This window comes from Eptesicus fuscus, chromosome 6, assembly GCF_027574615.1.
Source record: "Eptesicus fuscus isolate TK198812 chromosome 6, DD_ASM_mEF_20220401, whole genome shotgun sequence".
Taxonomy (NCBI): Eukaryota; Metazoa; Chordata; class Mammalia; order Chiroptera; family Vespertilionidae; genus Eptesicus; species Eptesicus fuscus.
The window spans coordinates 90,697,984-90,725,676 of record NC_072478.1 but is presented as its reverse complement, the minus strand read 5'-3'; the positions used below and the strand labels follow the sequence as shown (position 1 = coordinate 90,725,676).

Sequence of the window (27,693 nt, the reverse complement as noted above, 5' to 3'; positions counted from 1 at the left end):
TATGCTGCCATCTTGGTTGTCTCTCCAGATAGCAAAATTTGATCAGTACACAAGATAGGCTTGTTCAGCCAGGGAATATATACATTACATAAATACCTGGAATATTGAAAAACAATATGAGTACCTCTAAAAGGAGAGATGAGGAAAAACATGAACAAGTTGTACAAAATGTAATTAATTTGTGAACAAGCATTCATGGTCCTTTATTAGCCAAATACAGTATGACACACCTATACAAACGGGCAGCACGCAGCCATTACAAAGAATGTGACATCACTTAAAGGTACTATACGAAACAACTTCCACGTTTGAGTGTTAAATCAAAAAAGCAAGGAGCAGAACTAACACCTGTGTGTGCGGTTTCTAAAGAAGAGAGGCAGACATACGTTTGTATTTACATAAACAAGCCATGGAGAGATAGAAAAAACATTGGGTTGGGGAGAGGGAGTGAAAAAGACATACTTTTTCCTGTCCACTCTTTTGCCCCTTTTGTATTTCGTATCAGATGCACATATTGCCTATTCAAAAATAATTTTTAGAAATTTTAAAATAAAAGCTCGGTTTCTTTTCAAAGGTGCTCACCAGTTCATGTCATGGATCCTGAATCCTAATTTCACCTGTTTCAATCAACATGTAAACGTCACCTCTCCAGGCACCCCTTCCAGACTCACTAGTATAAGCACATGCACCTCTTCTCCCTTGCCTGCCCTCCCCAGCAATAAAAGCAATTAAAAAAGAGAGCGAGAATGAGCTTCTCTGGTCCATGTAACCTTTTTATCTACTTGGACTGCCTGCCTTCTGCTTTCCACATCTCTTACTGAGACTGCCTCCTATGGGACAGCAACAATGTCTTAAGTTGAGGGAGATGAAGAAAGTTTTTAAAAAGAAAACAAAGCCCAATGTTTGGCCAAGTGCCCTCGTTCAAGCTCCTGCCTGAACTGCCGATCTCTGGGCTTTAAGGAGGTGTTCTTTGGCAGGAAGGGCACTTTTTGTCTCCAGTCCACACAGACCCAGACTTTTTTCTCTTGTCACGTGCCTGGCTCAAGCCAGTGAGTGGGCTGCCGTGTAACTTGATCTCCAAGGCCAGCCTCCTGACCCACTGCAGTCACAACACAGCCGCCTGGGCAGGGGCTGAAGGGGAAGAGAAAGCAGCCCTGAGCTGTGGCCGGGACATCGGAGGAGCTGGGAAGCAGCCCACTGCAGAGGTGAGTGGGAACTGCTGGGGAGGGAAGCTCTTTGCCAAAGTCAAGACCAGTCCAAGTTCATTTAAAGAAAAGGCAAGCCCACCCTAGCCGGTATTGCGCAGTGGATAGAGCGCCGGCCTACAGCTTGAAGGGTCCCAGGTTTGATTCCAGTCAAGGACACTTGCCCGGGTCGCAGGCTCGACCCCCAGTAGAGGCGTGCAGGAGGCAGCCAATCAATGAGTCTCATCATTGATGTTTCTATCTCTCTCCCTTTCCCTTCCTCTCTGAAATCAATAAAAAATATATTTTAAAAAAAAAAAAGGAAGGAAAAGACAAGCCCTGGCCGGTGTGGCTCAGTTGATTGGAGCATCGTCCCATACACCAAAAAGGTTGCATATTCGATTCCTGGTTAGGACATATACCTAGGTTTCAGGTTCCATCCCTGTCGGGGTAGGGGAGGCAACCAATTGATATCAACGCTATCTCTCTCATATCAATGTTTTTCTCTCTCTGTTCCTCTCTATAAAGATCAATAAAAACATATCCTCAAGTGATAATTAACAAAAAAAAAAAAGGGCAAACTACATTCTCACGTCTGGCACCTCCTTGTCCTCTCCACTCAAGGTCTGTGTCTGAACAATGTCCCAGAATGTTTTCTTCCCTCCTTCCTTCCTTCTTTATAATTAAATAATTTTTAAAATGATTGAGGCAAGATTGGTTTATAACAGCATTATACTTCAACATCTGTATACGCTGCATCATGTTCACCTCAAAAGTCAAGCTTCCACCCATCACCATGCAGTTGACCCCCTTTCCATTTTGCCCTCCCTCCACCCCCTTTCCCTCAGGTAACCACCATCTGTTGTCTGCCTCTGTAAGTTTGCTTTTTGTTTATTTTGTTGTTGTTTGCTCATTTGGTTTTGTTTTTATATCCCACATCTGAGTGAAATCATATGGTGTTTGTCTTTTTCTATGTGACTTCTTTTACTTAGTGTAATACTTTTTTAAGGTCCATCCAATGTTGTCATAAATGGCAGGATTTCACTTTTTTATGGCTGAGTAATAGTATATACACCACACTTGGCTTATCTTTAGTTGTCGATGGGCACTTAAGTTATTTACATATCTTTTACAAAAATTTTTAATTTATTGATTTTAGAGAGAGAGAGGAAATAGAGAAACATTGATGTGTTGTTCCACTTACTTCTTTGGTTGATTCTTGTATGTGCCCTGACCGGGGATCGAACTCACAACCTTGGTGTATGGAGACAACACTCTAACCAACTGAGCTACCCAGCCAGGGCTCCTAGTATTCCCATATCATGACTATTGTAAATAATGCTGCAATGAACATAGGTGTGCAAATATCGTTTCAAATTACTATTTCATATTCTCCAGATAAATGCAAGAAATAGCTGGGTCACATGGTATTTGAGGACCCTTCATACTGTTTCCCATAGTGGCTGCACTAATTTGCAATCCCAGCAGCAGTACAAGGGTTCTCTGTTCTCTGCATCATTGCCAATGTTTGTTATTTCTTGTCTTTTGATGATAGCCATTCCAACAGGTGTGAGGTGATTCTCATTGTGGTTTTGATTTACATTTCCCTAATAATGAATGATATTGAATATTTTTTCATGTGCCTGTTGGCTATCTGTATGTCTTCTTTGCAAAAGTGCCTATTCAGATCCCTTGCCCATTTTTTAAAATATATATTTTATTGATTTTTTACAGAGAGGTAGGGAGAGAAAGAGAGTTAGAAACATCGATGAGAGAGAAACAATCAGCTGCCTCCTGCACACTCCCTACAGGGGATGTGCCCGCAACCCAGGCATTTTTTAAAATATATTTTTATTGATTTCAGAGAAGAAGGAAGAGGGATAGAGATATAGAGACATCAATGATGAGAGATAATCATTGATTGGCTGCCTCCTGCACACCCCCTACTGGGGATCGAGCCTGCAACCCAGGCATGTGCCCTTGACTAGAATCGAACCCAGGACCCTTCGGTCCACAGTTGACACTCTATCCACTGAGCCAGACCAGCTGGGGCTCCTTGCCCATATTTTTTACTGTTTTGTTGTTGTTGTTGAGATGTTTGAATTCTTTATATATTTTGATATTAACCGCTTATCAGGTATATGATTTGCAAATATCTTTTCCTATTCGGTAGGCTGCCTTTTCATTTTGTTGGTGGTTTCCTTTGCTGTACAAATGCTTTTTAGTTTGATGTGGTCCCATTTGTTTATTTTTGCTTTTGTTTCCCTTGCCATTGGAATTAAATCCACAAAAACATCACTAAGTGATGTCCAGAAACTTGGCGTCTGTTTTCTTCCATGTGTTTTACGGTTTGAGGTTTGACACTCAAGGCTGTAATCCATTTTGAGTGACCGTGATTGAAAGTCAGTCGTCTAGTTTCATTCTTCCGCATGTGGCTGCTGGGGCACTTCTTAGTGCGAATGTCTGCGTCCTCTGCCCCTGTGGGTACCTTCCACCTCTTCTGTAGTCTTGTTTTGGCAGCGACCGACAGGCAATTCTGTCATATGGGTTTGGGTTTGGCTTCTAAACCATGTTTAGGAGAAACTCCCAAGTCAGCACTCAGAAGAGGAAAATCTCACTGGAAGAGACTGGCGAAAAGCAACTGTGGTTGAATTGCTCCTCTGACCTGCAGAGTCCCCCCGAAGGGACGGGCCGATGACAACAGTCTTAACATCTAAAGGCCCAACCATCTCAAAGCTGTTTGATGCACCACACTGAAATGGCTCGGTGTTAGGATGGCCGGTGGCCTGGTGGGCCTTATGGCAGGCGCGACCGGTCTAAGCTCTTCCTAAAACACACGCAGCAAAGTGGTTAGGAAGCCTGGCTTTTGCCAGAAACTGTGTGGAGTCGGAACAAGTCAGTTCTGTTACCTAGGCTTGACAAAGGTTACTGATGGAGAGGATGTGGTTAGTGTGCCGGTGGGAGGGAACAACAGGCCCGGGATTTGGGGGTTCTCTCCCAGGCCTTTGGGGCTTGGCAAGCAAGACAAGACAGACAAGATGCCGGCCTGTGGGCTGCCTCAGTTTCTGTGCAATTCCAATTAAATGCCTCTGGTTGGGATAGGAAGGTTCAATTCCTTTTGGTAAAACAAATGCTCCGAGCAGCAACTTCTGATCTTAGGAAGGAAAATCATTCGTACAGGGAAAGGTACTGAGATGTTCAATAGCAAATGTTGGACACCTTCTGAGTGCAAAGAAACAATGCTTTTTATTCATTTCTCCTTCTTTTATTTATTCAACAACCACTTCCTGAGGACGTGCTACGTGCCAGGCCTGTGTTCGGTGCTGTGGATATAGCAAACAAGATGGGCAGGCGTTCAGCCCCTGGGCACGCAGTCGTCGGGCAGTAATGGCTAAAGCTGTCCAGAGGGAGTTGTTTTTGTCTCAGAGTTTGACCTTTCCCTTCATGCATTTCATCATCTTGAGTGAATATCTTTTTCCTTAAAAGCCTCGCGTAGGCCCAGACCATGGTTATAGCAGCTCCTGAAAACCCTCTTCACCAGAGGCTTTAAGCGGTGTAATCGCATTTCAGGCCAGTCTCAGCCCCGGAAGCCCATTGCTGGGCTTGTTCTAAGAATGCAAACAGCCTGAAATAATGCCAGGAGTCCGAGTCCTCATGTCAGCAGCCCCCCCCACCCCCACCACCCCGGGTCATTTCCCTCTATTGAAACACAAATCTGTGCTATTGCAAAAACACATGTAGCACTAGGCAAAGGGTGAGGAGCCCTGCATTTTGCCAGAAACTGTGAAGTGCGGAACCAGCCAGTTCTGCTGTGTGGGCCTCTCTCCTTAGCCATAGAAAGGTGATCTGCAAGGTCTTTTTTCTCTCTCTGTTTCCTCTAAAGGTAAATAATGGTAATAATTTCACAAGATGTATACAAGGAGCCTTGCACATTCACAAAGATGTAACCAATCTTAATACCTACTAAAGGGGAACATTTATTAACCATGCAGAATATCAGGAACCTAGGATCTGAAAGAATAAAGGATACAAACAAAACTAAACTCTCTCTACTCTCCTACCCTCACCCCCTTCCTGTCCTATGTTCGGACCGCTGAGGTCATGGGCATCAGTGGCAGCCCCACTGTGTCATTTATCTAGATTGGGGGATTCTGCAGTAAGAAGCTTGCACCGTAGAATCATCTGCTTTTGAAAGAACCACACTAAAAAGTACCTAATTTGGATAATCTCACAATACATGTCAAATTCCCTTTAAGGGGGAATCAATTCATTGTTATAAAGTATCAGAATACATATTTTTTAGTGCATTTCATTTCTTTCTCTTCCCTGAATGAATTCTCATTGTAAATTCTATTTTATAATCTCCTCCGATATACTTTATCACTTGGAAAATCAAAGTTACATATATAGTGTTCCTTTATTAAACAGGGCACGAGGCATGCCTTCTTTATCCTTGTATCTCCTGCGCCTAGCATTGTATCTGGCACACATGAATGATTCTTAAAAGGATGATTAATATTTTAGAGAAACATGCCCTATTTTCCCTTTGGTATTAAAGACACACAATATCTAATACACTATTCATGGCTAATAGGGGCTGATCTCATTCCTTTGTGTCCCTTTAAAATCCTGATGCCTACCCCACATTCACTTACATCAGCACTTTCTGTACTTTTTGCAGACTCGGTTGGTATAATGAGCACTGAATTCTAAATAACTGTGTGATTTGAAGTTGAATGCTGAATATCTCTAGGCCTCCTTTTCTTCAGATGGAAAATGGGGGCATTAGAATAGATGAGCTTAAGAAAACTTCTAGTTCTTAGATGAGAGAATCTGAAAGAATTTAAAAAGTAGAGGAAAAGTCAGAGCGAGGAAACAATAAAAATGTGATTATAGTACCTTAACATATTAAATATTTAATAATTGTTGTTGATTTTGTTTTCCAAAGTTTCTAACTTGAGTACTACCATTGCCAACAATATTAAGGAACTTCTCTGCCCACTGTGAGGTCTTCTGACTCACTGTTCACTTAAAACTGAAAACATGTCTGCAGACAGGTGGGGAGGTACGGAAAACAAGCTGCTTCGGCATAAAATATTCAGCAGAATGATAGGATTGAGTAGCTCAGAAGAGTCCCCTACCTAGCCATGGGAGATAGCATGTGGGCTACTGGCTTCGCCAAAGGACAAATGTCAGGTTAGGAAATACTCTGTGGCTGGCTTCTGATGGTATCAGATGTCAGGAGATAATCCCTGTGACTCCTGCAGCCAAGTGGGCCTTTTATCATCAGAAGATAAACAGTCACTTTCCCTTTGGCCAGAAGGTTTGCCCGGAGCAGAGGGTTCCAAGGTCAAAGTGATATCTTACGCCCCTGGGTCAGGGTGAGGCTGGATCCCTGGACCGGGTGAGGCCGAGCACACCTGGGTCCGGGTGAGGCCACGCGCCCCTGGGTCCGGGTGAGGCCACATGCCCCTGAGTCCGAGTAAAGCCGTGCCCCTGGGTCCGGGCGAGACCAAACCAGAGGGAGTCGGACCTGCATTACCACCATTTGTCCACCATCCAGAGCTGAAAAGTCAGTGCCAACATGTACACATAAGGAACTGGTGGACATTGAAATTGGGTCTCAAAAGAACTGTTGGTCCAGAAAGAAACTCACTACAGATTCATTCATTTGCCTGTCAGCATAACTATTATAGCTCGTCTCACATTCGGTTCTTATATTTCTAGTAACACATGATCTCACTCATCTAGGGGAAATGATGAACAACATAGACTGATGAACAAGAACAGACCCAGAAACCAGGAGGCATCGATCAGACTGTCGGGCCTCAGAGGGAGGGTAGGGGAAGGTGGGGGTAGGGGGGAGAGATCAACCAAAGGACTTGTGTGCATGCATACGAGCCTAACCAATGGTTAAGGACAACAGGGGGGTGGGGGCATCCATGGGGAGGGGTGTGGGATGGGAATGGGGGGATGAGGACAAATATGTGACACCTTAATCAATAAAGAAATTTAAAAAAAAACAAAAAAACAAAGTGATATCTTAGCCCCTAATCATGGACATGACTAGCATCCGCACCCTGCCTGGTGACATCAACCAGAGCTGCTGCCGCCTCCCCCCAGGGTCTTAGTGTACTTGCATCATTCTAGTATCTCTTAGGTTTTGTTCTTAATTTTAATATGTGGTCCTGTTTATTTATACTTAATCCTCAGCTTCCATTTCAAAAGAATTTGTGACAGCTTACAAAACAGATATATACTGTATATATATACATATATGTGTGTGTGTGTATATATATCAGATGCAAATAAATAAAAACTGATTGGAAACCATCAGGCACTCAGTGACCACCTTTCATACTGCTTTGAGGGGGTGGGAAGGGGTTGGGCTCTTGTAGAGAGCTTTACTGCTAATGCTTTGCTTTCAGACAACTTAAAATTGTTAGCAAAAAGAAGGCGGGGGAGGGGGAGGAATAGAAGGAAGAAGAAGAAAACTATTGCATTGGCTCTTAATCATCATCATTACCTTCCACAATCTAATGAAAGCCGTGGATCCCTTCCACCCTGAAAAAAATGAACATACAATTTCAAGGGAGACAAAGACTTCTCAATGGCCTCCAGGAATTGAAATTAATCTTGATTTAGAGTAAAGGGAGCGCAAATTAAATGTTTCCTATGAATGGGCACTAAAGTCGTTTAAAAATATTTAAATGTTTCCGTAATTTTCTGAGCAAGGCACAGAATTCAAAACAGAAAAAAGGCACATGGTAAAAAGATAGCCTTGCTTCTGCCCCCTCAGCTGCCCAGTTCACCTCACCAGAAGCCACCATTGTTACCAGTCTCACAGATATTCTTCCAGTGCTAGTCTAAAAGTACGTGTATTATTTTATGCAGACATAAACAGCATACAAATACACTCATGCACGGTTGCGTATGTTCCACACATTGCTTTTTTTCACTTAATAATACTGAAGCGTACACACAAAACTGCCTTATTTCTTCATGGCTGCAGAATGCATCATGACTGGACGTACTCTAATTTATTTAACCAATCCTCTCTTGATGGAATTTAAGTTGTTTCCAATCTCTAGCCATTAAAAACAATTTCACAATGAACATCCTTGCACATACATCATCATTTTTTATATAATCGGTAATAATAGAAGTGTAATATGCTAATTAGACCAGATGTCCTTCCCAACGACCTTCTGGATGAAGCCCTGGGCTATGAGGGAAGCCTGGGTCCCAGCTGCCAGAGGGAAGCCGGTGCTGGTGGGCCGGGGGGCGGGGGAGGGGGGAAGGGGGATGTGTGGGAAGGCCTACTCTTACACGAATTTTGTGCATTGGGCCTCTAGTTAGATTATATAAATAGAAAAAAAAATATGAAGAAGTATAATCGAAGTAAATTTCACTCTGAGCTGTCCAGCAGCTAAAGCAAAATGGGTGATGGTGGGTTCTGGCCAGGTGGCTCAGTTGGTTAGTGTCGGCCCAATATGCCAAGGTTGGGGGTTTGATCCAAAGTCAGGGCACATACAAGAAGCAACCAATGAATGCAGAACAACAAATCAATGTTTAAGCAGAACAACAAATCAATGTTTCTCTCTTTCCCTCATAAAAAAAAAAAAAAGATGTTGGTGGAGGGTTGTCTATATTTTTTTGCATTCCACAAGAAAGCATACCACTTCTTCCAAAGAGAAAAACTTATGTGCACTAATTTCTTTGGGGGAACTAAATAATGGAATAAGGAATACCCTCAATTGCAGTTTTTATAGTCACATGGCAGATTCTACATCTATCTTGCTTTAAAAAGAAAAAAAAAAGTATGGTTTAACAAAAGCCCAGCATTCCTTGGATAAGTTAAAGCCCAGTCTGGGAGGGAAAGGTTCAGTGTTGAGATTTGAAACCATGTATCCCAGAGCACAGAGAAAGCCTGTACCTGGTCCTTCTTTAAAGATTTCTGAGGTGTGCCAGATCTCCCGCCCTACTCCACATTTTCTCAGCTCCGGCCCAGACCTCTAGCCCAGGCCTTTCCATATGGACCTTGGCTCCAGGACTCCTTGCACAGAGTAAATTCTCCATAAACAATCGCAGAAGGATTAGAGGAGCTTCTAAAAGGTCAAAGGTCATGTCTTAGTTGTTCCGCAAGCTCTTAGCAAAGATAGTGGTGATAAGACACTGGGAAGAGGCTAGAAATGAGACTGACTTGTAAATGAAGTTCTGGAAGCTTAAGACAGACAGACAGACAATCTCCTCAGCTTCCTTCCCAAACAGGACGCTCACATCAACAGGATCAACAGAACTGTTCCCACTCCTAGCAAGCCCCGAGGAGGGAACCCCACGCTGGTGTGAACGTTCTACCTGCAAATGGTTTGCAGATGTTTATTCTCCATGTCTTACCAACTTGGTGTTTCCTTTAATATTTACTAACTTATTATGAAGACACTCGACAGGCTTATCCCCACAGGAGCCTTCCTCAGGCTGAAAGACCTGTGCTTCGGGGGACTCCAGGCAGCAGGCAGACGGCAGGATTGAAAGTGATCTGCCTCATTCATCCCAGAATCCTGTCACGGCACGAAGGGTGGCTTGTCTGAACGGGGCCTTGTCCACCGTGACCATGTGGGCCAGACTCAGGATCAGGCCAACCAGAAGTGCTCTGGACAGTGAAGGTGGAGAAAAACCGTTATTCAAAGGAGATTTCTTTGACCCAGCCATTAGGGCTCAATGGTTGAGTGTCGACCTACGAACCAGAGGGAGAGGGAGAGAGAGAGAAACCTCAATGATGAGAGAGAACTATTGATCGGCTGCCTCCTGCACGCCCCATACCGGGAATCGAGCCTGCCACCAGGGCATGTGCCCTGACCAGGAACTGAACTGGCGACCGCTTGGTGCCCAGGACAACGCCCCACCGAGCCACACTGGCCGGGGTTCTTTCGTTGGTTTTCATGAGCACTCACAGGGAGGCAGAACTCCACAACTACAAGCCACAGCAGGTCCCCCTGCTGTCTTCCAGGCCACAGAGGGAGCCGGAGGAGGGGGCAAAAGCAGGCCCAGGTGGGGCTGGGTTGGAGTGGGGGGCTCAGGTGGGAGTTGGGCCAACACTGGCCAAACATTCGGGTGCCTTTTTTTAATATATATATATATTTATATATATTTATTGATTTTTTTTACAGAGAGGAAGGGAGAGGGATAGAGAGCTAGAAACATCGATGAGAGGGAAACATCGACCAGCTGCCTCCTGCACACCCCCTACTGGGGATGTGCCCGCAACCAAGGTACATGCCCTTGACCGGAATCGAACCTGGGACCCTTTAGTCCGCAGACCGACGCTCTATCCACTGAGCCAAACCGGATTCGGCTAGGGTGCCTTTTCTTAAATCAGATGCTGTCTCCCTGGCTGGGTATCAGTGTCCCAGCACTTCTCCCTGACAGGCTTTTTCTCTGAGCTGCCTGCATCCCTCCTGCCATAATGTGTTCCCAGTGGAGACGGAGAGAGCCTGCCTGGCACCGCCTCTGCTGTCCTAACTTTGTAAGTCACCGTTCTTCCTTCCTTCCGCCGAAGGGACATAAGAAATGTGGATCAAGGGAAGCAGGTTCCTGCGGTTGTAGCTGGTGAACATGCATCTAGGATAATAACACCAGGTACAATCATCAAACACAGAAGAATAAAATGTCCTTAGAGAGATGGGGAGCAGGACCCCGATCTTGGCTTTGCCATCTGTAAACTCTGAGAGGTCACCTAGCCTCCTTTGACAAGGTTCCTTCATCCTGGTCACATGGTGGGACCAGGTGATATCTCATGCACCTCTCCAACCAGGTGAGGCCCTGACCAGGTGGCTCAGTCGTTGGGAGTGTCTTCCGGTACACCAAAAGGTGGTGGGTTCGATCCCCGGTCAGGGTGCATGTGGATGTTTCTCTCTCACATCTCTCCCAGCAGACATCACATGAGTGAAAGACACTGGTGTTATTCCCATTTTATAGCTAAGGAAACCAACGCTCAGAGAGGACAACGTGGCCACGGTCTCAAGAACTAGTAAGTGATAGCTACAACTGAGACGTGACCTTGAGAAAAGTATAAGATTTCAGGCTCACTGTCTTAACGATTTCTGTATATAAATATACCTCCTGTTTGAATCACAGTTGCACAGCTTACAGAATGCTTCAGTGTTATTCAGTGTGACAAACCCCGCCCACGTGTGGTAACCTGACTTCACAGAGGTTAAGGAAGCTGTCCAGGTGAGTCAGACAGAGCCCTGGCTCCTGGGCCATAGGTCATTGGCAGATAAGGACAGAGATTTCCTCTGGATGAGAGTCATACTGAGGCAGAGAGTGAAGTTACTCAAAAAGAAGGATTTGTCACAGCCCATATCTGAGAAAGCCTATTCCAGGCAAAGTCCCATTGGCAACCCCCTGATTCATATGTCTGGTACCCAGAGCAACACTGTAAAAAAAATTTTTTTTAACTTACTGATTTGAGAGAGAGAGAGGAAGGATGGCGAGAGAGAGAGAGAGAGAGAGAGAGAGAGAGAGAGAGAAACATCAATTTGTTGTTCTGCTTATTTATGCATTCATTGTTTAATTCTTCCGAGATCGGGCGTGTTTAAGGTGGTATGGCCGTAGACCTTTGTTTAATTCTTATATCAACCCACAACCTTGGCATATTGGGATGGTGCTCTAACCAACTGAGCTACCCGGCCAGGGCCAGAGCAACTTTTTAAAACTCCCCAGGTGATTTTAATGAGTCGCCAGCATTAAAAATCACCGCTAGCCATGCCCCGTGACTTTCCCGTCCCCCGCTTCCTTGGCCGCACGTGCCAGGACATCCAGACTCACCTGTGCTTCCTTATTGCAGATGAAGGGGGAAGCTGGACGTCGGCGCCATGAGAAGCCGAAGCAGGTAAACGCCAGCACCCACCACACTGGTGAGAAAGCAGCCAGCGGCCCTCTCCATCCCCGTACTTGCTCACAGGTCTCCCGAGGTTTAGGGGGAGCTGACACATTGGTGATGAGCTCATTTCAGTAGCTGAGCCAAGAGCACGTGACTGACTGTAAGCTTCCTTATAAGCAAAGCCCCTTTGCCTGCCCCAGGGAACAGCCAGCCCCATAGCTACCCTCCCATCGTCTCTTGGCCCTTAGAATGTCCCATGTCTCAGGCCTTTGCAACCACCCTCTCCAGAACTTCTCTGGGGACAAGAGAGGCCCACTGGGGACTGGGAACAGGAACTGGGAACCGGCTCCTGACGCAGCTAACTTCAGCACGGCATGCTTCTGTTTATAGTCTCTCCACTCGGGCTGCTGGAGAGAGAAACCACCCCATCCCTGAAAAAAACACCTAATCCTGAGGGTGAAATTGAGGTTTTCAATTTGACTTAGCTTGATTTGATTAAACGCAAATGAAAACTTCCTAGTGAGTCTGGAAAAGTTCTTGAGAAGGGCCCTCTGAGTCCTAGAAAAGGAATCATTGCAAAAGCCCAAGGCAACCCGGGGTGACCTTGCAATGAACACCTGCTTTAGTAAAAGAACAAGTCCCTCTGGCCCTGTGGGCCCAGCCCTCACTGAGGGAGAGGGCGAGGGAGCGCGAGGAAAGCTCACTTCCGGAGCTCCAGGCCCCCATGAACACTAGCCCTTTAACTTCTCACTGGCCCCGGACAATGACCTGTTTTTTTTGTTGTTTGTTTTTTGGTCTTTTGATCAAAGGTGGGATGGGTAAGTGGTGAAATGATTCAGTGTAGACTCAGGTTGCTCTGAATGGATCAATCAAAACAATCTGCTCCTTTAGATCCAAAAGTCTGGATGAAAACAAGTGTCCTATTCGACCCTCCCTCCCCCACAACACCCCCTGACCCTTTGTGGGGGGGCCAGCTCACACAGGGCAGATGAGCCCAGGTACAGGGGGACCAGCTGCTCAGTTCTCCCCAGGAAGACTCTGAGCGGACTCCTCTGGCTCAGAAGCATGGGGTGTGAGGGTGTCCGTCATCCTGTCCGCGGTGCAGCAGGAACTGCCTCCCCGGCGCCACTGCTCTTCCTCTCCCAGTCTGGGACCTTCTGGTGTGCGCCGCAGGCCGGCCATGGTGGCCGCGTTAGGCTCTTGGAGGGCACAGGAGCACCTCCCGTGACTGCCAGTGGCCTGCTCTTTGCCCCTAGACCTGCCCATTGCCCTGTCCGGCTGGCAACCTTGGCTGGTCTTGCTGGAAGGACGAGGGGTTATGAAAAGTCAGAACAGATGTTCACTTACTCTTTTCTTCAGGGGCAAGCGGTGACGGGGATGGGAAAATGGGCCCTAGCACAGCGAAGTCCCGGCGTCCTCACTAAGGATTCTGCAGGGCCTTCTGTGATGGCTGTCCTGGCCTTGGCATTGGCTGGGGAGCCTCCACCCGGGAGGCTCTTACGTAATTGGGTTGGGAGGGGCCTGGCGTTTTTAAAGGGCTCCCAGGTGACTCCAACGCCCACATAATGGGTGTCTCTGTTCCACGAGAGGACTGGCGACAAAAGCCCACAGCTGTTGGGAGGCTCGCCTGCCTCTCTCTGGGTGACAGAGCCGCCTCCCAGTTTCTCTGGGGTCAGGTTGGTTCCCTCCCCGCCTTCTCCACAACCTTGAGCTCTGATTTTCATGAACACACCCACAGACAGCGCAGGGTCCTCGATAAGGATGAGCCTTCCCTAGAGACTGGGAAAAGGTCGGCGGTGCTGGCGCGGTTGAGATCCTGATCGCTCGTCACTCCTGCCAGCCTCGGCAGCGGGCTGCGTGGGCGCACGCTTGCCGGGGCCTGACGCTGTCCTGTCCTCCCCAGGAGGGGCACATCTGGGGCTCCATGAGGAGGACCGCCTTCATCCTGGGCTCCGGCCTTCTCCTGCTGGTGGCCTTCTGGAACTCCGTCACATGGTGAGTCTGTTGGACCTGAGGGCAGGTGGTGGGGGTCTGGGGTCAGAGCGCCCACCAGTCTTCACCCAGGAACCTGATTTTTTCCCCAAGGCATCTTCAGAGATTTTGGGGTGCTTCTGGCCACTTCTGGCAAGCCCAGTGGGAGAGGCTGCTGCTCACATTCGAAGGGAAGGAGTGGATCCTCTTCGTGACAGGTGAGCTTCCCAGAGAGCTTGGGGTCACGACTCTAGTTCCTTTCCCGATGGTCTTGTTCTTTACTTTGGGGCTTCGAGGCTCATTATTACAAGGAATAAGGACTTCACGTTTAAGTCAGTGGTAACCCCCAAGAGAGCTCAACTTGTGGCGAATCTGGAATGGATGTTTTGGGGTTTGGAGGTGATATCTAACAAAAGAACTTGAGAAATGGAGGCCTCCGTCTCCCCAAAAATGGAAAAAATAAAGAGTGTGTGTGAAAATGAAGGCAAGTTCAGAGCAATACTCCTGCTTTTAGATGTCAGACAGCTTCTCAATGTCATGTGAGGCCGTGTCCTTGTACTTGGTGCCATCTAGCTTGGGGCTGGACAGCAAGCGTCACTCAGATATTTACTGACAATGTGAATGACTCACAACAAGCCTGAGAAAACATCGTGGAAGAAAAAGCCATGTCAGCGATTTGCAACAGCATTATCTACAATAGTGAATGTCCTCGTCCATTCAAATAAGACTTATTAATGTTCCTCTGTGCCAAACTTCTATGGCAGATGTGGAGATATTTAAGATAAAGTATTGCTCTGCCCCATCAAAAACCTCTGTCACAGCCTAGAAGGGGAGATAAAAAAGTGTCAGTTGTCACAAAGCGAAAGTACAAATAAAATGTCCCTTGTTTTCAGCTGGGAGGATAACTCTGAAAATGGGCTGAATGTTAAATATGACTGGTTCAAAGGGAGCTTTTTTTTTTTTTTTCCCAAAGGGATCTTAAGCAGTTATTGAAAAGAACAGTGTGGATTGCAAATGTCTGTAGGGAAAATGGTGGAAAACATTTCACGTATTTCTGTTAAAATGATGAGAACCCAGCTATCACCTCATCAGACAGAAAATACTTGCAATTGTAAACGTTAGAGCTCAGAAAGTTCAGGATCATCTCTTGCGGTTTTTATTCTGGATTCCTCAAGGAGCCGGATTTCCAAGTAGGCAGCCCACCCTGATGGATGGCCCCCTCGGCAACCACCAACCCAATATTTTCTTTTCCAAAATAAAAGACTTGGTTATTGCCAAAACCGGTTTGGCTCAGCGGACAGAGCGTCAACCTGTGGACTGAAGGGTCCCAGGTTCGATTCTGGACAAGGGCATATGCCTAGGTTGCAGGTTTGATCCCCAGTCGGGGACGTGCAGGAGGCAGCCAATCGGTGATTCTCTCTCATTATTGATGTTTCTATCTCTCTTTCCATCTCCCTTCCTCTCTGAAATCAATAAAGATATTTTTTTAAAAATGTATTGATTTGAGAGAGGAATGGGGGAGGAAAACAGAGAGAGGAAGAGAGAAAAATATCGATACATTGTTCCACTTATTTATTGTTGCTTCTTGTATGTGCCCTGACCAGGGATCAAACCGCAGCCTTGGCATGTCAGGATGATGCTCTAACCGACTGAGCTACCGGCGAGGGCTCATTCTTAGGTGCTCTGAGAAAACAAAGCTCTAGAGCAGTGGTTCTTAACCTTTCTAATGCCGCGACCCTTGAATACAGTTCCTCATGTTGTGGTGACCCCCCCAACCATAAAATTATTTTCGTTGCTACTTCATAGCTGTAATTTTGCTACTGTTAATGAATCGTAATGTAAATATCTGTGTTTTCCGATGGGAGGATAGGAAATATCTCCGTTTTCCAATGGGAGGATTAGGCGACCCTGCTAGCGGTTCTCAACTTGTGGGTCGAGACCCACAGGTCGAGAACCACTGCTCTAGGGTTAAGAAAAAGCCTGGGGGAAGGGTGGGTTTGACAAAATCAAACAGGTTTCTTTGCTGCAGGAATTGTCAGAGCCGTGAACACAGTAGCCTGGACCCCGAGTCTCCAGGAGAGCAGGATGCAGGCTGTGTAACCAAGGTGCCCCTTGAGAGAGTTTTCCACGTTAGGAAACGCTGACCGGGCGGACGCCTGAGGTCGCCCTGCTCAGTCAGTAGGGTAACGGATTAGGTCCTCGATGGACTCCTGGTCCAGTGCTCGCTGGGAACCAGACCATACCCTACTTCCGTTGCTCTTCCTTCCTTGGAACAAAGAGTGCACTGGGCCCACAATCCCAAATGTCAACCTAAACTGACTTATATTTTAGAGTATAAAAATGTCTTTAACCACCTAGAGCCGTGGTCGGCAAACTGCGGCTCGCGAGCCACATGCGGCTCTTTGGCCCCTTGAGTGTGGCTCTTCCACAAAATACCACGGCCTGGGCGAGTCTATTTTGAAGAAGTGGCGTTAGAAGAAGTTTAAGTTTTTGTTTTTGTTTTTGTTTTTTAAATATATTTTATTGATTTTTTACAGAGAGGAAGAGAGAGGGATAGAGAGTTAGAAACATCGATGAGAGAGAAACATCGATCAGCTGCCTCCTGCACACCCCCCACCGGGGATGTGCCCGCAACCAAGGCACATGCCCTGACCGGAATCGAACCCGGGACCCTTCAGTCCGCAGGCCGACGCTCTATCCACTGAGCCAAACCGGTTTCGGCAGAAGAAGTTTAAGTTTAAAAAAATTGGCTCTCAAAAGAAATTTCACTACCACAACAATATTGAGACTACGACGGGAGAGCAGAGCAGACACCATCCAGAACCACTGGAGGGCTGGCTGAGCAGATGGTCTACAACTAGAATAAAAGAGAGGGATACACGGGATGATGCTGATGCCAGTGACCCAAAGTCCACACTTTAAGAACTACGGCTCAGGCGACACAATGGCGGCCTGGAACGTGCTCGGCGCAGTTCCCCCGGCGGTCTCCGGCTGAGGGGATGGCTCCACTCGCTGCCGAGCACGGACAGACGAGCCCCTGGGAGACATGGGGTGGGAGACTCCGTGCTTGCTGACCTCCGAGTCCTTCAAGAATCTCAATGCCCCGAAGTGGCCAGGTGCGCACGCTCAGCGACCGGCCACCGTTGCAGACCCAAGGGCCGACGCAGCGACACCGGACCAGCCCACCGCCGGGCACCGGGCACACCGGAGCCTTGCCGAGCCCGCCGCCCGGCGAGTTCTGCGGCAGCCGCCCTGGAGCTCTGAGAAAGTGACCGAAGGAATTGCTGAGAGGGAGTTGACCGACAGGAATTGGGATCGAGAGGACGAAGCCCCGCTGAGACCCGAGTCCGGGCGAGCCTGCGAGCCTCTGGGCTCGGATGTGGTCACACGCCTCTGGGTCTAGGTGAGGCCTCACGCCCCTGGGTTTGGGTGAGGCCACGCGCCCCTGGGTCCAGGTGAAGCTGGATTCCGGGTTCGGGTGAGGCCATGTGCCCCTGGGTCCGGGCGAATCTGAACCCTGGGTACGGGTGAGGCCGTGGGCCCCTGGATCCGGGTAAGGCTGGGTCCCGAGTCCGGGTGAGGCCGTGCGCCCCTGGATCCGGGTGAGACCACGCGACCAGGGGTCTGAGAGAGGTAACGTCCCCCTGGGTCCGGGTGAAGCTGAACCCTGGGTCCGGGTGAGGCCGTGGGCCCCTGGATCCGGGTAAGGCTGGGTCCTGAGTCCGGGTGAGGCCGTGCGCCCCTGGATCCGGGTGAGACCACGCGACCAGGGGTCTGGGAGAGGTAACGCGCCCCTGGGTCCGGGTGGCTTCGTGCACCTAGGTCCAGGTGAGGCCACGTGCCCCTGGGTCTGAGAGAGGCCACGCACCCCTAGGTCCGGGCGAGACCATGTGTCCCTGGATCCGGGTGGGGCCTCGTGCACCTAGGCCCGGGTGGGGCCGCGTGCCCCTGGGTCTGGGGGAGGCCAGGCGTCCCTGGGTCCGGGTGAGACCGTGTGTCCCTGGATCCGGGTGAGGCCTCGTGCGCCTAGGCCCGGGTGAGGCCACGTGCCCCTGGGTCTGGGGGAGGCCAGGCGTCCCTGGGTCCGGGTGAGACCGTGTGTCCCTGGATCCGGGTGAGGCCTTGTGCACCTAGGCCCGGGTGAGGTCACGTGCCCCTGGGTCTGGAGGAGGCCAAGCGCGCCTGGGTCCGGGTGAGACCATGTGTCCCTGGATCCGGGAGAGGCCTCGTGCACCTAGGTCCGGGTGAGGCCATGTGCCCCTGGGTCTGGGAGAGGACAAGCGTCCCTGGGTCCGGGTGAGACCATGTGTCCCTGGATCCGGGGGAGGCCTCGTGCACCTAGGCCCGGGTGAGGCCACGTGCCCCTGGGTCTGGGGGAGGCCAAGCGCGCCTGGGTCCGGGTGAGACCATGTGTCCCTGGATCCGGGCGAGGCCTCGTGCACCTAGGTCCAGGTGAGGCCACGTGCCCCTGGGTCTGAGAGAGGCCACGCACCCCTGGGTCCGGGTGAGACCATGTGTCCCTGGATCTGGGTGAGGCCTCATGTACCTAGGCCCGGGTGAGGCCACGTGCCCCTGGGTCTGGGAGAGGCCACGCGCCCCTGGGTCCGGGCGAGACCATGTGTCCCCGGATCCGGGTGAGGCCTCGTGCACCTAGGCCCGGGTGAGGCCACGTGCCCCTGGGGCTGGGAGAGGCCAAGCGTCCCTGGGTCCGGGTGAGACCATGTGTCCCTGGATCCCGGTGAGGCCTCATGCACCTAGGTCCAGGTGAGGCCACGTGCCCCTGGGTCTGGGGGAGGCCAAGCGCGCCTGGGTCCGGGTGAGACCATGTGTCCCTGGATCCGGGTGAGGCCTCGTGCACCTAGGTCCAGGTGAGGCCACGTGCCCCTGGGTCTGAGAGAGGCCACGCACCCCTGGGTCCAGGCGAGACCATGTGTCCCTGGATCCGGGCGAGACCATGTGTCCCTGGATCCGGGTGAGGCCTCGTGCACCTAGGCCCGGGTGAGGCCACGTGCCCCTGGGTCTGGGAGAGGCCAAGCGTCCCTGGGTCCGGGTGAGACCATGTGTCCCTAGATCCGGGTGAGGCCACGTGCCCCTTAGTCCGGGTGAAGCCGTGCCCCTGGGTCCGGCCGAGACCAAACCAGAGGGAGTCGGACCTCCGTTACCACCATTTGTCCACCATCCAGAGCTGAGGGGTCAGTGCTGACATGTACACATAAGGAACTGGTGGACATTGAAATTGGGTCTCAAAAGAACTGTTGGTCCAGAAAGAAACTCACTACAGACTGATTCATTTGCCTGTCAGCATAACTATTATTGCTTGTCTCACATTCAGTTCTCATAAGTATATATCTAGTGACATATGATCTCGCTCATCTAGGGGAAATGATGAACAACATAGACCGAGGAACAAGAACAGAACCAGAAGCAAGGAGGCATCGATCGGACTATCGGGCCTCAGAGGGAGGATAGGGGAGGGTGGGGGGAGGGGGAGAGTTCAACCAAAGGACTTGTATGCATGCATATGATCCTATCCAACGGTTAAGTTCAACAGGGAGTTGGGGCATGCGTGGGGAGGGGGGGGATGGGAATGGGGGGATGGGGACACCTTAATCAATAAAGAAATTTAAAAAGAAAAAAAAAAAAAAAAAAAAGAAATTTCAATCGTTGTACTGTTGATATTTGGCTCTGTTGACTCATGAGTTTGCCGACCACTGACCTAGATGGTTGTTATCCCTGTATTAAAACTAAGAAAGTAAGTAAAGACATTTCTCTCTCTCTCTCTCTCTCTCTCTTTCTCTCTCTCTCTCTTTCTCTCTCTCTCTATTGATTTAAGAGAGGAAGGGAGAGGAAGAGAGAAATAGAAACATCAGTGATGAGAGGGAATCATTGATTGGCTGCCTCCTGCACGTTGGACCGAGCCTGCAACCCAGGCATGTGCCCTTGACCGGAATCGAACCTGGGACCCTTCAGTCTGCAAGCCAACTCTCTATCCATTGAGCCAAACCAGCTAGGGCTAAAGACACTTCTTAAGTGGCCTGTCCAAGTTCCCCTCAGCTAGTCTGTCACTAAAGGTCGGTCTCCTGGCTTGGAGCACCAAGACCTTCCTGGCAAGGGATGTCCACAACGCCGGCTGGGTCACCGTCAAGTGCGTGGTCAGTTAATGCACATGCCATGAGAACCTCAAGTCGCCCTGATTGTCCCCTCTGCTTTTCAACCTTAGGTGCCACCTACCTGCCGGTTCTGTCATTCTGGACCATCAACGGGCTCCTACTGGTGGTTGACACAACCGGGAAACCCAACTTCATCTCCCGCTACCGGATTCAGGCTGGCAAGAATGAACCGGTAAGAGTTGCCACAGCTCCGCCTGTCACAGCCCAGAAAGCAGGGGCTAAAGCCATGCTCTCAAAATCCACGCCGCTGGCCCAGGAGAGACGGTGGCCAGGGTGAGCCAAGTTAAGGTGTACGAGGCTCCCCCAAGTTATAAGGTTGAAGAGAGGAAGTAGTTTGGTCCAACTCTCAGAGCCAGCCAGTCCAGACTTCTGTTCTGGTCTTCTGATCCCGCCCCAAGCTGTCCCTGCCTGCGCCCCTCCACAGCGCTGGGGTCGGCATTTTAGGAGCAGGAGTGATCGGCTCAGCCTGGCACTGGGCTGAGTCCTGGAGACGCCGGGCAGCTCCCCCCTCAGCCACAGGTGCAGGGACAGCAGGGGCTGGTTGCTGGAACACGGTGACAGCTGTCGTGGGTGAAGACACCGGTGGAAACAATGGCTGACCCCTCTGTGCTGGACGGCTAGTATGGATTCTGGGTGTGTGGGTGGTGGTTGCTTTTCAAGCAGGTCCTCCTTCCCAGTTATTCAGTCAACCCACAGCGCTTAGTTTGTTCATGGTGAACACACATCCACGCACTCAGCACCAAGGCGAGCCCCACGGCTCCGAGCCCAGCTGGCCTGCTTGGCGCTCTGACAGCCTCCAGGAGCCTTTTCTTACCCAACAAGGAAGAGGTGATTCTCCACCCAGATCACGCCCTGGCTTCTGTCCCAGAGACGACAAGCATCTCTGAGTGATCTGCCCAGGGACCGGGGGAATCACCTCCGCTCCCAGGCACTCTGCCCCAGCCCTGCACTCAGCGGGCGGAATGGCTGGAGATAGCGCCCTGGACCCAGGCTTTCAGAAAGCCCCTCTGGAACCAGGGCTGTCGGCCTGGCTCACAGTCCCCTTCACCTGCGGCAAGAGCAGCCGGCCAGCCAGCGGGCTTCCTCCAGGGCTCGCCCGGCAGCATGGGCTGGAGCCTCCGCGTCAGTGCCAGCGCTTGGCCACCGAGAGCCCTTCCTCCGTCAGGTCAGGGGGCTCCTCACCTGCACAGTTGACGCTTACATCTTCCAGGCCACGCACTGTCATAACCTTCATGGTTCAGATGAGAAAGCGGAGGCTGTGAGACATGACATGAGCAGAACCGTGATCCACACTCAAGCTTTCTGACACCACGGCTCATGCTGCTAACCGCAGACGGCATCAGCTCTCAAGAATATCCCCTAACCCGGCAACACTTCAGGCTACAGTGATCGCAGAGCCGCACGGGAAGGTGTTGCAGTTAGCAGAAGCTGAGGTTCAGAAAGGAGCAGCGACTAGGTCAAGGTCAGACTGTTCCCAGGAAACAGGGCCAGGGCTCCTCTTCCCTGACTGCAGTCCCGTCCTCCTACGCTGTGCGCACCCTCCGGCAGGCACACAAGTAAGAAGGAAGCCCCGGAGGCCATGTAGTCTTGGGCCGATTCCAGAAAGGCCTGATCCCTCACTTATGAAACCAGAAACCGATCAAGTGACACCTGAATGCTGCGGACATTCATGAGATCCGGCCTCATCTGATGACTCTCCCCCTCTCCTGGATAGCGAGTCCCCACCTCTCCGCTTTCCTCTAGTGCCCGCACCTCCTCCCCTAATCTCCTGGAACAGGATAGCCTTGCTCCCTCCTCACTAAGCAGAGGAGCTTCCGCAGCCTTCCCAGCACCGGCTCTCCTTCCCACTGCTACGGCGGGAGCTCTCCTAGCTCCTGTCACAGCCATCCTCCCAGGAGCGTGAGCCACAGGCAGCACCTCTTGCTTACTCCAGGAAATTGTTCCCTTCTCCCTCCTCTTTCAAAAAACATTTATTTTTATTGATTTATAGGGGGGGAGAGGAGCATCGACTCGTTGTTCACTTACCTAGACATTCATTGGTTGCTTCTGGTATGTGCCCTGACCAGAGACTGAAACAACAGCTACCCAGCCAGGGCTCAATGTATCTTTAGTTTCCTTACTTTCCTAGATTATTCCTCTCTGGATTATTATTATCAACATGCTATAATTTTTCCATCTTAACACTAAACCAGCCCTGGCAGGGTGCGTCAGTTGGTGGGAGCATCCTCCCGTACACCAAAAGGTCCCGGGTTCGATTCTTAATCAGGGCACATCCCAGGTTGCTGGTTCGATCCTCAGTCGGGGTACATTTGGGAGGCAATCAATTGATGTTTTTCTCTCTCTTCCTCTCTAAAATCAACAAAAATATATTCTTGGGTGAGGATTTAAAAAAACACACAACCACCCACAAACCAAACAGAAACCCTTGACCCCGTCTCCTACACTCACTACCACTCATGTGAGCAGACTGCTCTCCTTCGCAGCAAAAGTCTTTGCAGTTTCCACTTCTTCTCTGTCCACTCCTTCCCCCCCAACATTTTGTAATTATGAACACTTGTAGACATATATACAAAGGTAGTACAACAATCACTCATTTACATGTCACCTGGGTTCACCATTTTTAAACATTTTACATTTGCTTCTTCAATATATAAAAGTGTAAATATCTGTGCCTCTATAATTTTTTGCTTAAGCATTTGAAAAAGTTCCAGACATCATAACATTTCCCCCTAAATCCTCAGGCTGCGTCTCCTAGAATAACCGCAGATGATCATCTCTTGATGATGTAGTACCTGGAAAAGCTGCAGGAAGGGGAAGGCCTGAAGTCCGAGGACCACCAGGAACCCGGCTCACCTCCGGGCAGCAGCCCCTCCAGCTTGCAGAGGGGACTCGGGAGGAATCCCTTCTGACCAATCCTAAACCAGCTCGTCAGACCCCAGGAAGTGGCCCGTGGTTAGGGGGCTATTCCTGGGACCCCCAGTGCTCTGAGGAAGGGGATGGTGGGGGCGCAGTGACCTTGGAGAGAATGACAGTTGCAGCACCAGGAAGGAGAAGGCAGGTCCAGGCAGAGACCGCAGGCTGCGGGCAGAGGCACTGCCAGAGGGTTCCACCCGGGGCTGGGCAGCCGTCAGGGGCTGCCAGCTACGGCCGGACGTCACTCCGAGCACCCACCTCTGAACGAGGGCTTCCTGAGAGCAGGTCGCAGGGGAGCTTTTCTAGAAGGAAAAGACCTACATCTCACACTGTCCCACCTCCCTCCTTCCTTCCCCGGGCAGGTGGACCCCGTGAAACTGCGCCAGTCTGTGCGCACAGTGCTGCTCAACCAGTTCCTGATCTCCCTCCCCATCGTGGTCTTCCTCTACCCCGCCCTCAAGCTGTGGAGAGACCCCTGCCGCCGCGAGCTGCCCACCTTCCACTGGTTCCTCCTGGAGCTGGTGGTCTTCACGCTGATCGAGGAGATCATGTTCTACTACTCACACCGGTGAGCGGCCGCCGGGCTCGGCTGGCACCTCTCTCCACCACCTGCCTCCAAAGCCTCCCGCGAAGCAGTTAGCAGGGAGACGTGTTCCACAGGAGACAACCGAGAATGTCCAGAAAAGAAAGCCGCTCCATTCCGGGGGCGTTTCCCACTCACTTCCTTAGTGAATCCTTTCTGGGCATCATCCCCATTTTACAGCTCATACAGCCGAGGTGGACAGAGGCAAAGCAACCCACTCCCAAGCTGTGCAGCGTAAGAGGTGGGGTTAGAACTCAAAGGCCGGTCTGTGTGTTTGCAACCTTGCTCCGCAGATGTAACCCCTGGGGCCTACACCTCGGTTCCTCGTGGTCTGTGGGAAAGGGAGGAAGGGAGGTTGGCAGATTATGAACTATTCACTTTATTCCAGGCTCCTTCACCACCCAATATTCTACAAGAAAATCCATAAGAAACACCACGAGTGGACAGCTCCCATTGGCGTGATCTCGCTCTACGCCCACCCTGTCGAGCATGTGGTGAGTAGAGCTCGCTCCCCAGAAGCGAGGGCACAGGCCCGCCACCTTCCCTAGGTCTCCTGCAGAGAACCAGAGCACACTGGCCCCGCCCCCCGCCCGCTCCCCATTCATTCAACAACTAGCACTATAGTTGACCTAGCATATGCCAGGCTCTCCCAGATGCCCATCGTACGTTAGCTCATGTAACCTTCCCAAGAACCCTTTTAATGCTCACTTTACTAATGAAGAAGTTGAAGCTCAAACCCATAATAACTTGTCCCAAGATACAAAGGTGAGTGATTCCAGCAAACCAGGGTCTTGAAACTTTCAGATTCTCCAGACCTGAGTCCAGGAAGTCTTCCTGGTACCACCCTGGGGCGAAGGGGACACCCAACTAGGTCCCCCCACCTCCCTGGGGCCCACCTCCCAACAGCCCTTCCCTTGCAGGTCTCCAACATGCTGCCGGCGATGGCGGGGCCCATAGTAATGGGCTCCCACTTGTCCTCCATCATGGTGTGGTTTTCCTTGACTCTCATCGTCACCACCATCTCCCACTGTGGCTACCACCTACCCTTCCTGCCTTCACCTGAATTCCATGACTATCACCATCTCAAGTAAGGGTCCCTCGCCCACGGTGGGTCAGTAACCTCCACCTTTACTTCTGCTAGCAGACACGGTGTCTCCGTTTACATGTGGCGCTAGTGGGGGCAGAGGTCTGGAGGTGGGGAGAAGAATGACCTCGCTGGACCAAAGGCCACCTTGCTCATTCCTTTTCTGATACTTGATCTTCCTGCAACTGGGATTTTAACCTTTATCTAGGTCCTGGACCCTCTGCGTATGCAACATAAGCTAGGGCACTGTCAGAAAAATACATAACCCTGCATGCAGTTCAAGGGGACTTGTGCACTGGAAGCTCCCAGGCTTTCTCCAGTGTGGCCTGGGAGCCCCCTGCATAGAATCACCCGAGACAGGCTTCACAAATGCAGTGTCTAGGGGGAGGGAGGAGCAGGGCTCGGAAATCTGCATTTTAAAGGGTGGTCCCGGGGGTTCTGATTCAGCCACAGGTTCTGACTTGTGTGCATAGCGATCACAGTAAGAGCTTTTCAAAGGAAGCTCACAGATTTCCAGTCTGAAACAGCCCCAGGCACGTGGGCCCCATCTCCCCTGGGTTTTCTGATGCAGGTGGTCAGCGTGGAGGGGAGAGGTGGGGGTAGGGGGTGGGAGGGCTTAGAAATGTGGGAGAGGCTGGCACAAATGAGGTCAGCACACAGGTCTCCAGCATCCTCTTCTCTCCTCCAGGTTCAACCAGTGCTATGGGGTGCTGGGGGTGCTGGACCATCTGCATGGGACAGACACCGTGTTCAAGCAGACCAAGGCCTACGAGAGACACATCCTCCTGTTAGGCTTCACCCCGCTCTCTGAGAGCATCCCCGACCCCCCAAAGATGGAGTGAGAGAGGGCCTGAGTGCCATCCTGGCTGTCCCCTCAGCAGCGGACTGCTAAGGTGGCCTGAGGCCTCCTGACCGCACCTAGGAACTTACTTCTTCAGCCCCGCACGACAGATAGCACCGCGAGGGTGGGGGGAAGGCTGGCTTCCAGGAAATGCAGGGCCTAGGACAGGGCCAAGGCTCCCCTGACTGCCCCTATTGTCCCTCCAGGGGACCAGGAGTTAGCTTAAGGAAGGAGAAACAGCTCCCCACAATGACAAGTCCCCACAGTCCTCTGCTGTGAAAGGAAAGAGGGGCCCAGATGACTCTGTGTAGGCAAGATGTAGTCAATGACAGGTGGCAGCCACCCTGGAGGCTGCGTGGCTCCAGAGAGCCTCTTCTGCAGGGGCTGGGGGGACCAGAAGAGAGCACTTTACCCCTTTCCTGTCCCCAAAACTTCTCTCATACCCTACTCAGGCCAGAGCCAGACAGCCTGGCAATAGTGATAGGGGTCAAGTCCCCATTGCCCCTCCCAAACAGGGTCAGTGACAAAGGCCCCTTTTACTTCTGACCCATTGCAAACAAACATTAGCCCTCTCTGAAAACAAAAATAACATAGAAGCTTCTCCCTGGATTACAGCTGACACCACAGGTGCAGACCAAACGCCAGTACCTTCAGCCAAACCTGGGAACCAAAGGCCAAACCCTGTGGACCTGCTAAACTGGGGCCCTTTAATCCAGAGGGAAGGGTCAAAGTTTGGGGACACTTGACTGAAGCGCCTAATTAGACTCTCTGAAGCAGTGCAGAGGCTAGAACCCTCTCTCTCCAATGAGAAGGCACGAAAAACATGGCTGAACAAAGGGCAAAAATCCTCATTTCCTTCCAAATGGTTACTCAGTTGCTTTAGCAGGGATGCCTTTCAAATGCACTCTCACCAGGAAGCTTATCTGCAACAAAACCAGAGCTGCTGGGGTGGAAGCAATCCTCAGCAGCCATGGTCTTTGCCAGGGGCCCAGAGGCTCCCAAGAACAATCTGACCACTCTGATTCGAGAGGCCACCACCATCAGTCACCAAATTCTTCCACATAATTGGGTCTATTCCTGAACTTTCACTTCTCACATGTCAAGATAACAATCCCCTGTAGCTTTATAAAATACTTTAACATCTGGTAAGGACAAGTCTCCAGGTTCTGCCATCAAAAAGTACTTCTTTCCATCAGCGCTAGGAATCCAGAGGACCTGCCCAGTGGGCCGACTGGGCACTTCCCAGGTAGAGTCCTCCCTGGCCTGGCAAAGCCCCACCCACTCACCCGCCTCAGGAGTTGGTGCACCTGGTGGGTGACCTATATCCTTAGCTAAGTCCTCACAGCCGCTAGCCTGCACCCACACCTGGTCTTACAAGTAACCGGACAATAGCCCACCTTCAATATTCTTAAAAAGGGTAGGAAATGAGGAACACGGAGAAAGAGGAAGAGTGGAAAGATTTTTTCCCCTTCAAGACCTTGAGATTCGGAAGTTCCACCAGGGCACCTAGGAGGTAAGAGGCGATCCACCTTTCACCCCTTTTGGCAGGCAAGTGGGCGGGCCCTGGCCCAGGGGCCCAGCCCTGTCCTCTTCTGCATAAAAAAGGGCCCTGAGGTTGGTAAGCGGGCAAGGCTCAAGCAAAGGCTGAGGTGTCAAATTTGCAGCGGAAAACGTGTGAAAGGAGGAAGCATGGAAAATAAACTGGTCTCCTTTTAGCTCCATTAGCCACTGCTGTATTTTCTCGCCTCTGCACAACTCACGGTCACGTGGCTTCTCGGAGCTATGGGCCTCTCACAAGCATTCCTAACAGGTGTGGGAGTGAGGCTGCAGTGTCTTCCTGTCCGAATCAGTCTGCAGAAGCCCTGGCCACTATCTCCTACTCCCTGCCCACCTGCTGGCTGGTGGAATTCTCTGGAAAACCAGGCATGGGACACAGTTGCCAGATGAAGGAGTAAATAAAGCCAGAACTTACTTTTAGTTTTGTAATTATACATGTAGGCCTGACTGGCCTTCAGAATACTACTGCCAGAGACTAGCCTCCCGGGTTGGGGGAAAGCCACCA

The 27,693-nt window shown here is 50.6% G+C and overlaps 1 protein-coding gene across 2 annotated transcripts; it reads left to right on the top strand.

Moving 5' to 3' along the window:
• Positions 1 to 1,021: 1,021 nt before the first annotated feature.
• FAXDC2 (fatty acid hydroxylase domain containing 2) lies at positions 1,022 to 27,345 on the top strand. Of its 2 annotated transcripts, XM_028161638.2 has the most exons (9): positions 1,022 to 1,205; positions 12,034 to 12,078; positions 13,973 to 14,064; positions 14,155 to 14,258; positions 20,261 to 20,382; positions 23,486 to 23,691; positions 24,095 to 24,200; positions 24,627 to 24,793; positions 25,479 to 27,345. In XM_028161638.2, exons 2-9 carry the CDS (start codon positions 12,034 to 12,036, stop codon positions 25,630 to 25,632), a joined length of 996 nt encoding a protein of 331 aa, XP_028017439.2. In that variant the 5' UTR covers positions 1,022 to 1,205; the 3' UTR covers positions 25,633 to 27,345. The 2 variants fall into 2 exon arrangements, with proteins under 2 accessions (XP_028017439.2, XP_054574048.1); XM_054718073.1 differs by lacking the exons at positions 1,022 to 1,205; positions 12,034 to 12,078 and adding an exon at positions 12,156 to 12,229.
• The last annotated feature ends 348 nt before the right edge of the window (positions 27,346 to 27,693 follow it).

Coding starts and splice junctions, on each gene's coding strand:
- FAXDC2 (XM_028161638.2), top strand. CDS start 12,034: ATGAAGGGGGAAGCTGGACGTCGGCGCCATGAGAAGCCGAAGCAG. Junction 14,065..14,154: donor TTCTGGAACTCCGTCACATG/GTGAGTCTGTTG, acceptor TTTTTCCCCAAG/GCATCTTCAGAGATTTTGGG. Junction 24,794..25,478: donor CATGACTATCACCATCTCAA/GTAAGGGTCCCT, acceptor TCTCTCCTCCAG/GTTCAACCAGTGCTATGGGG.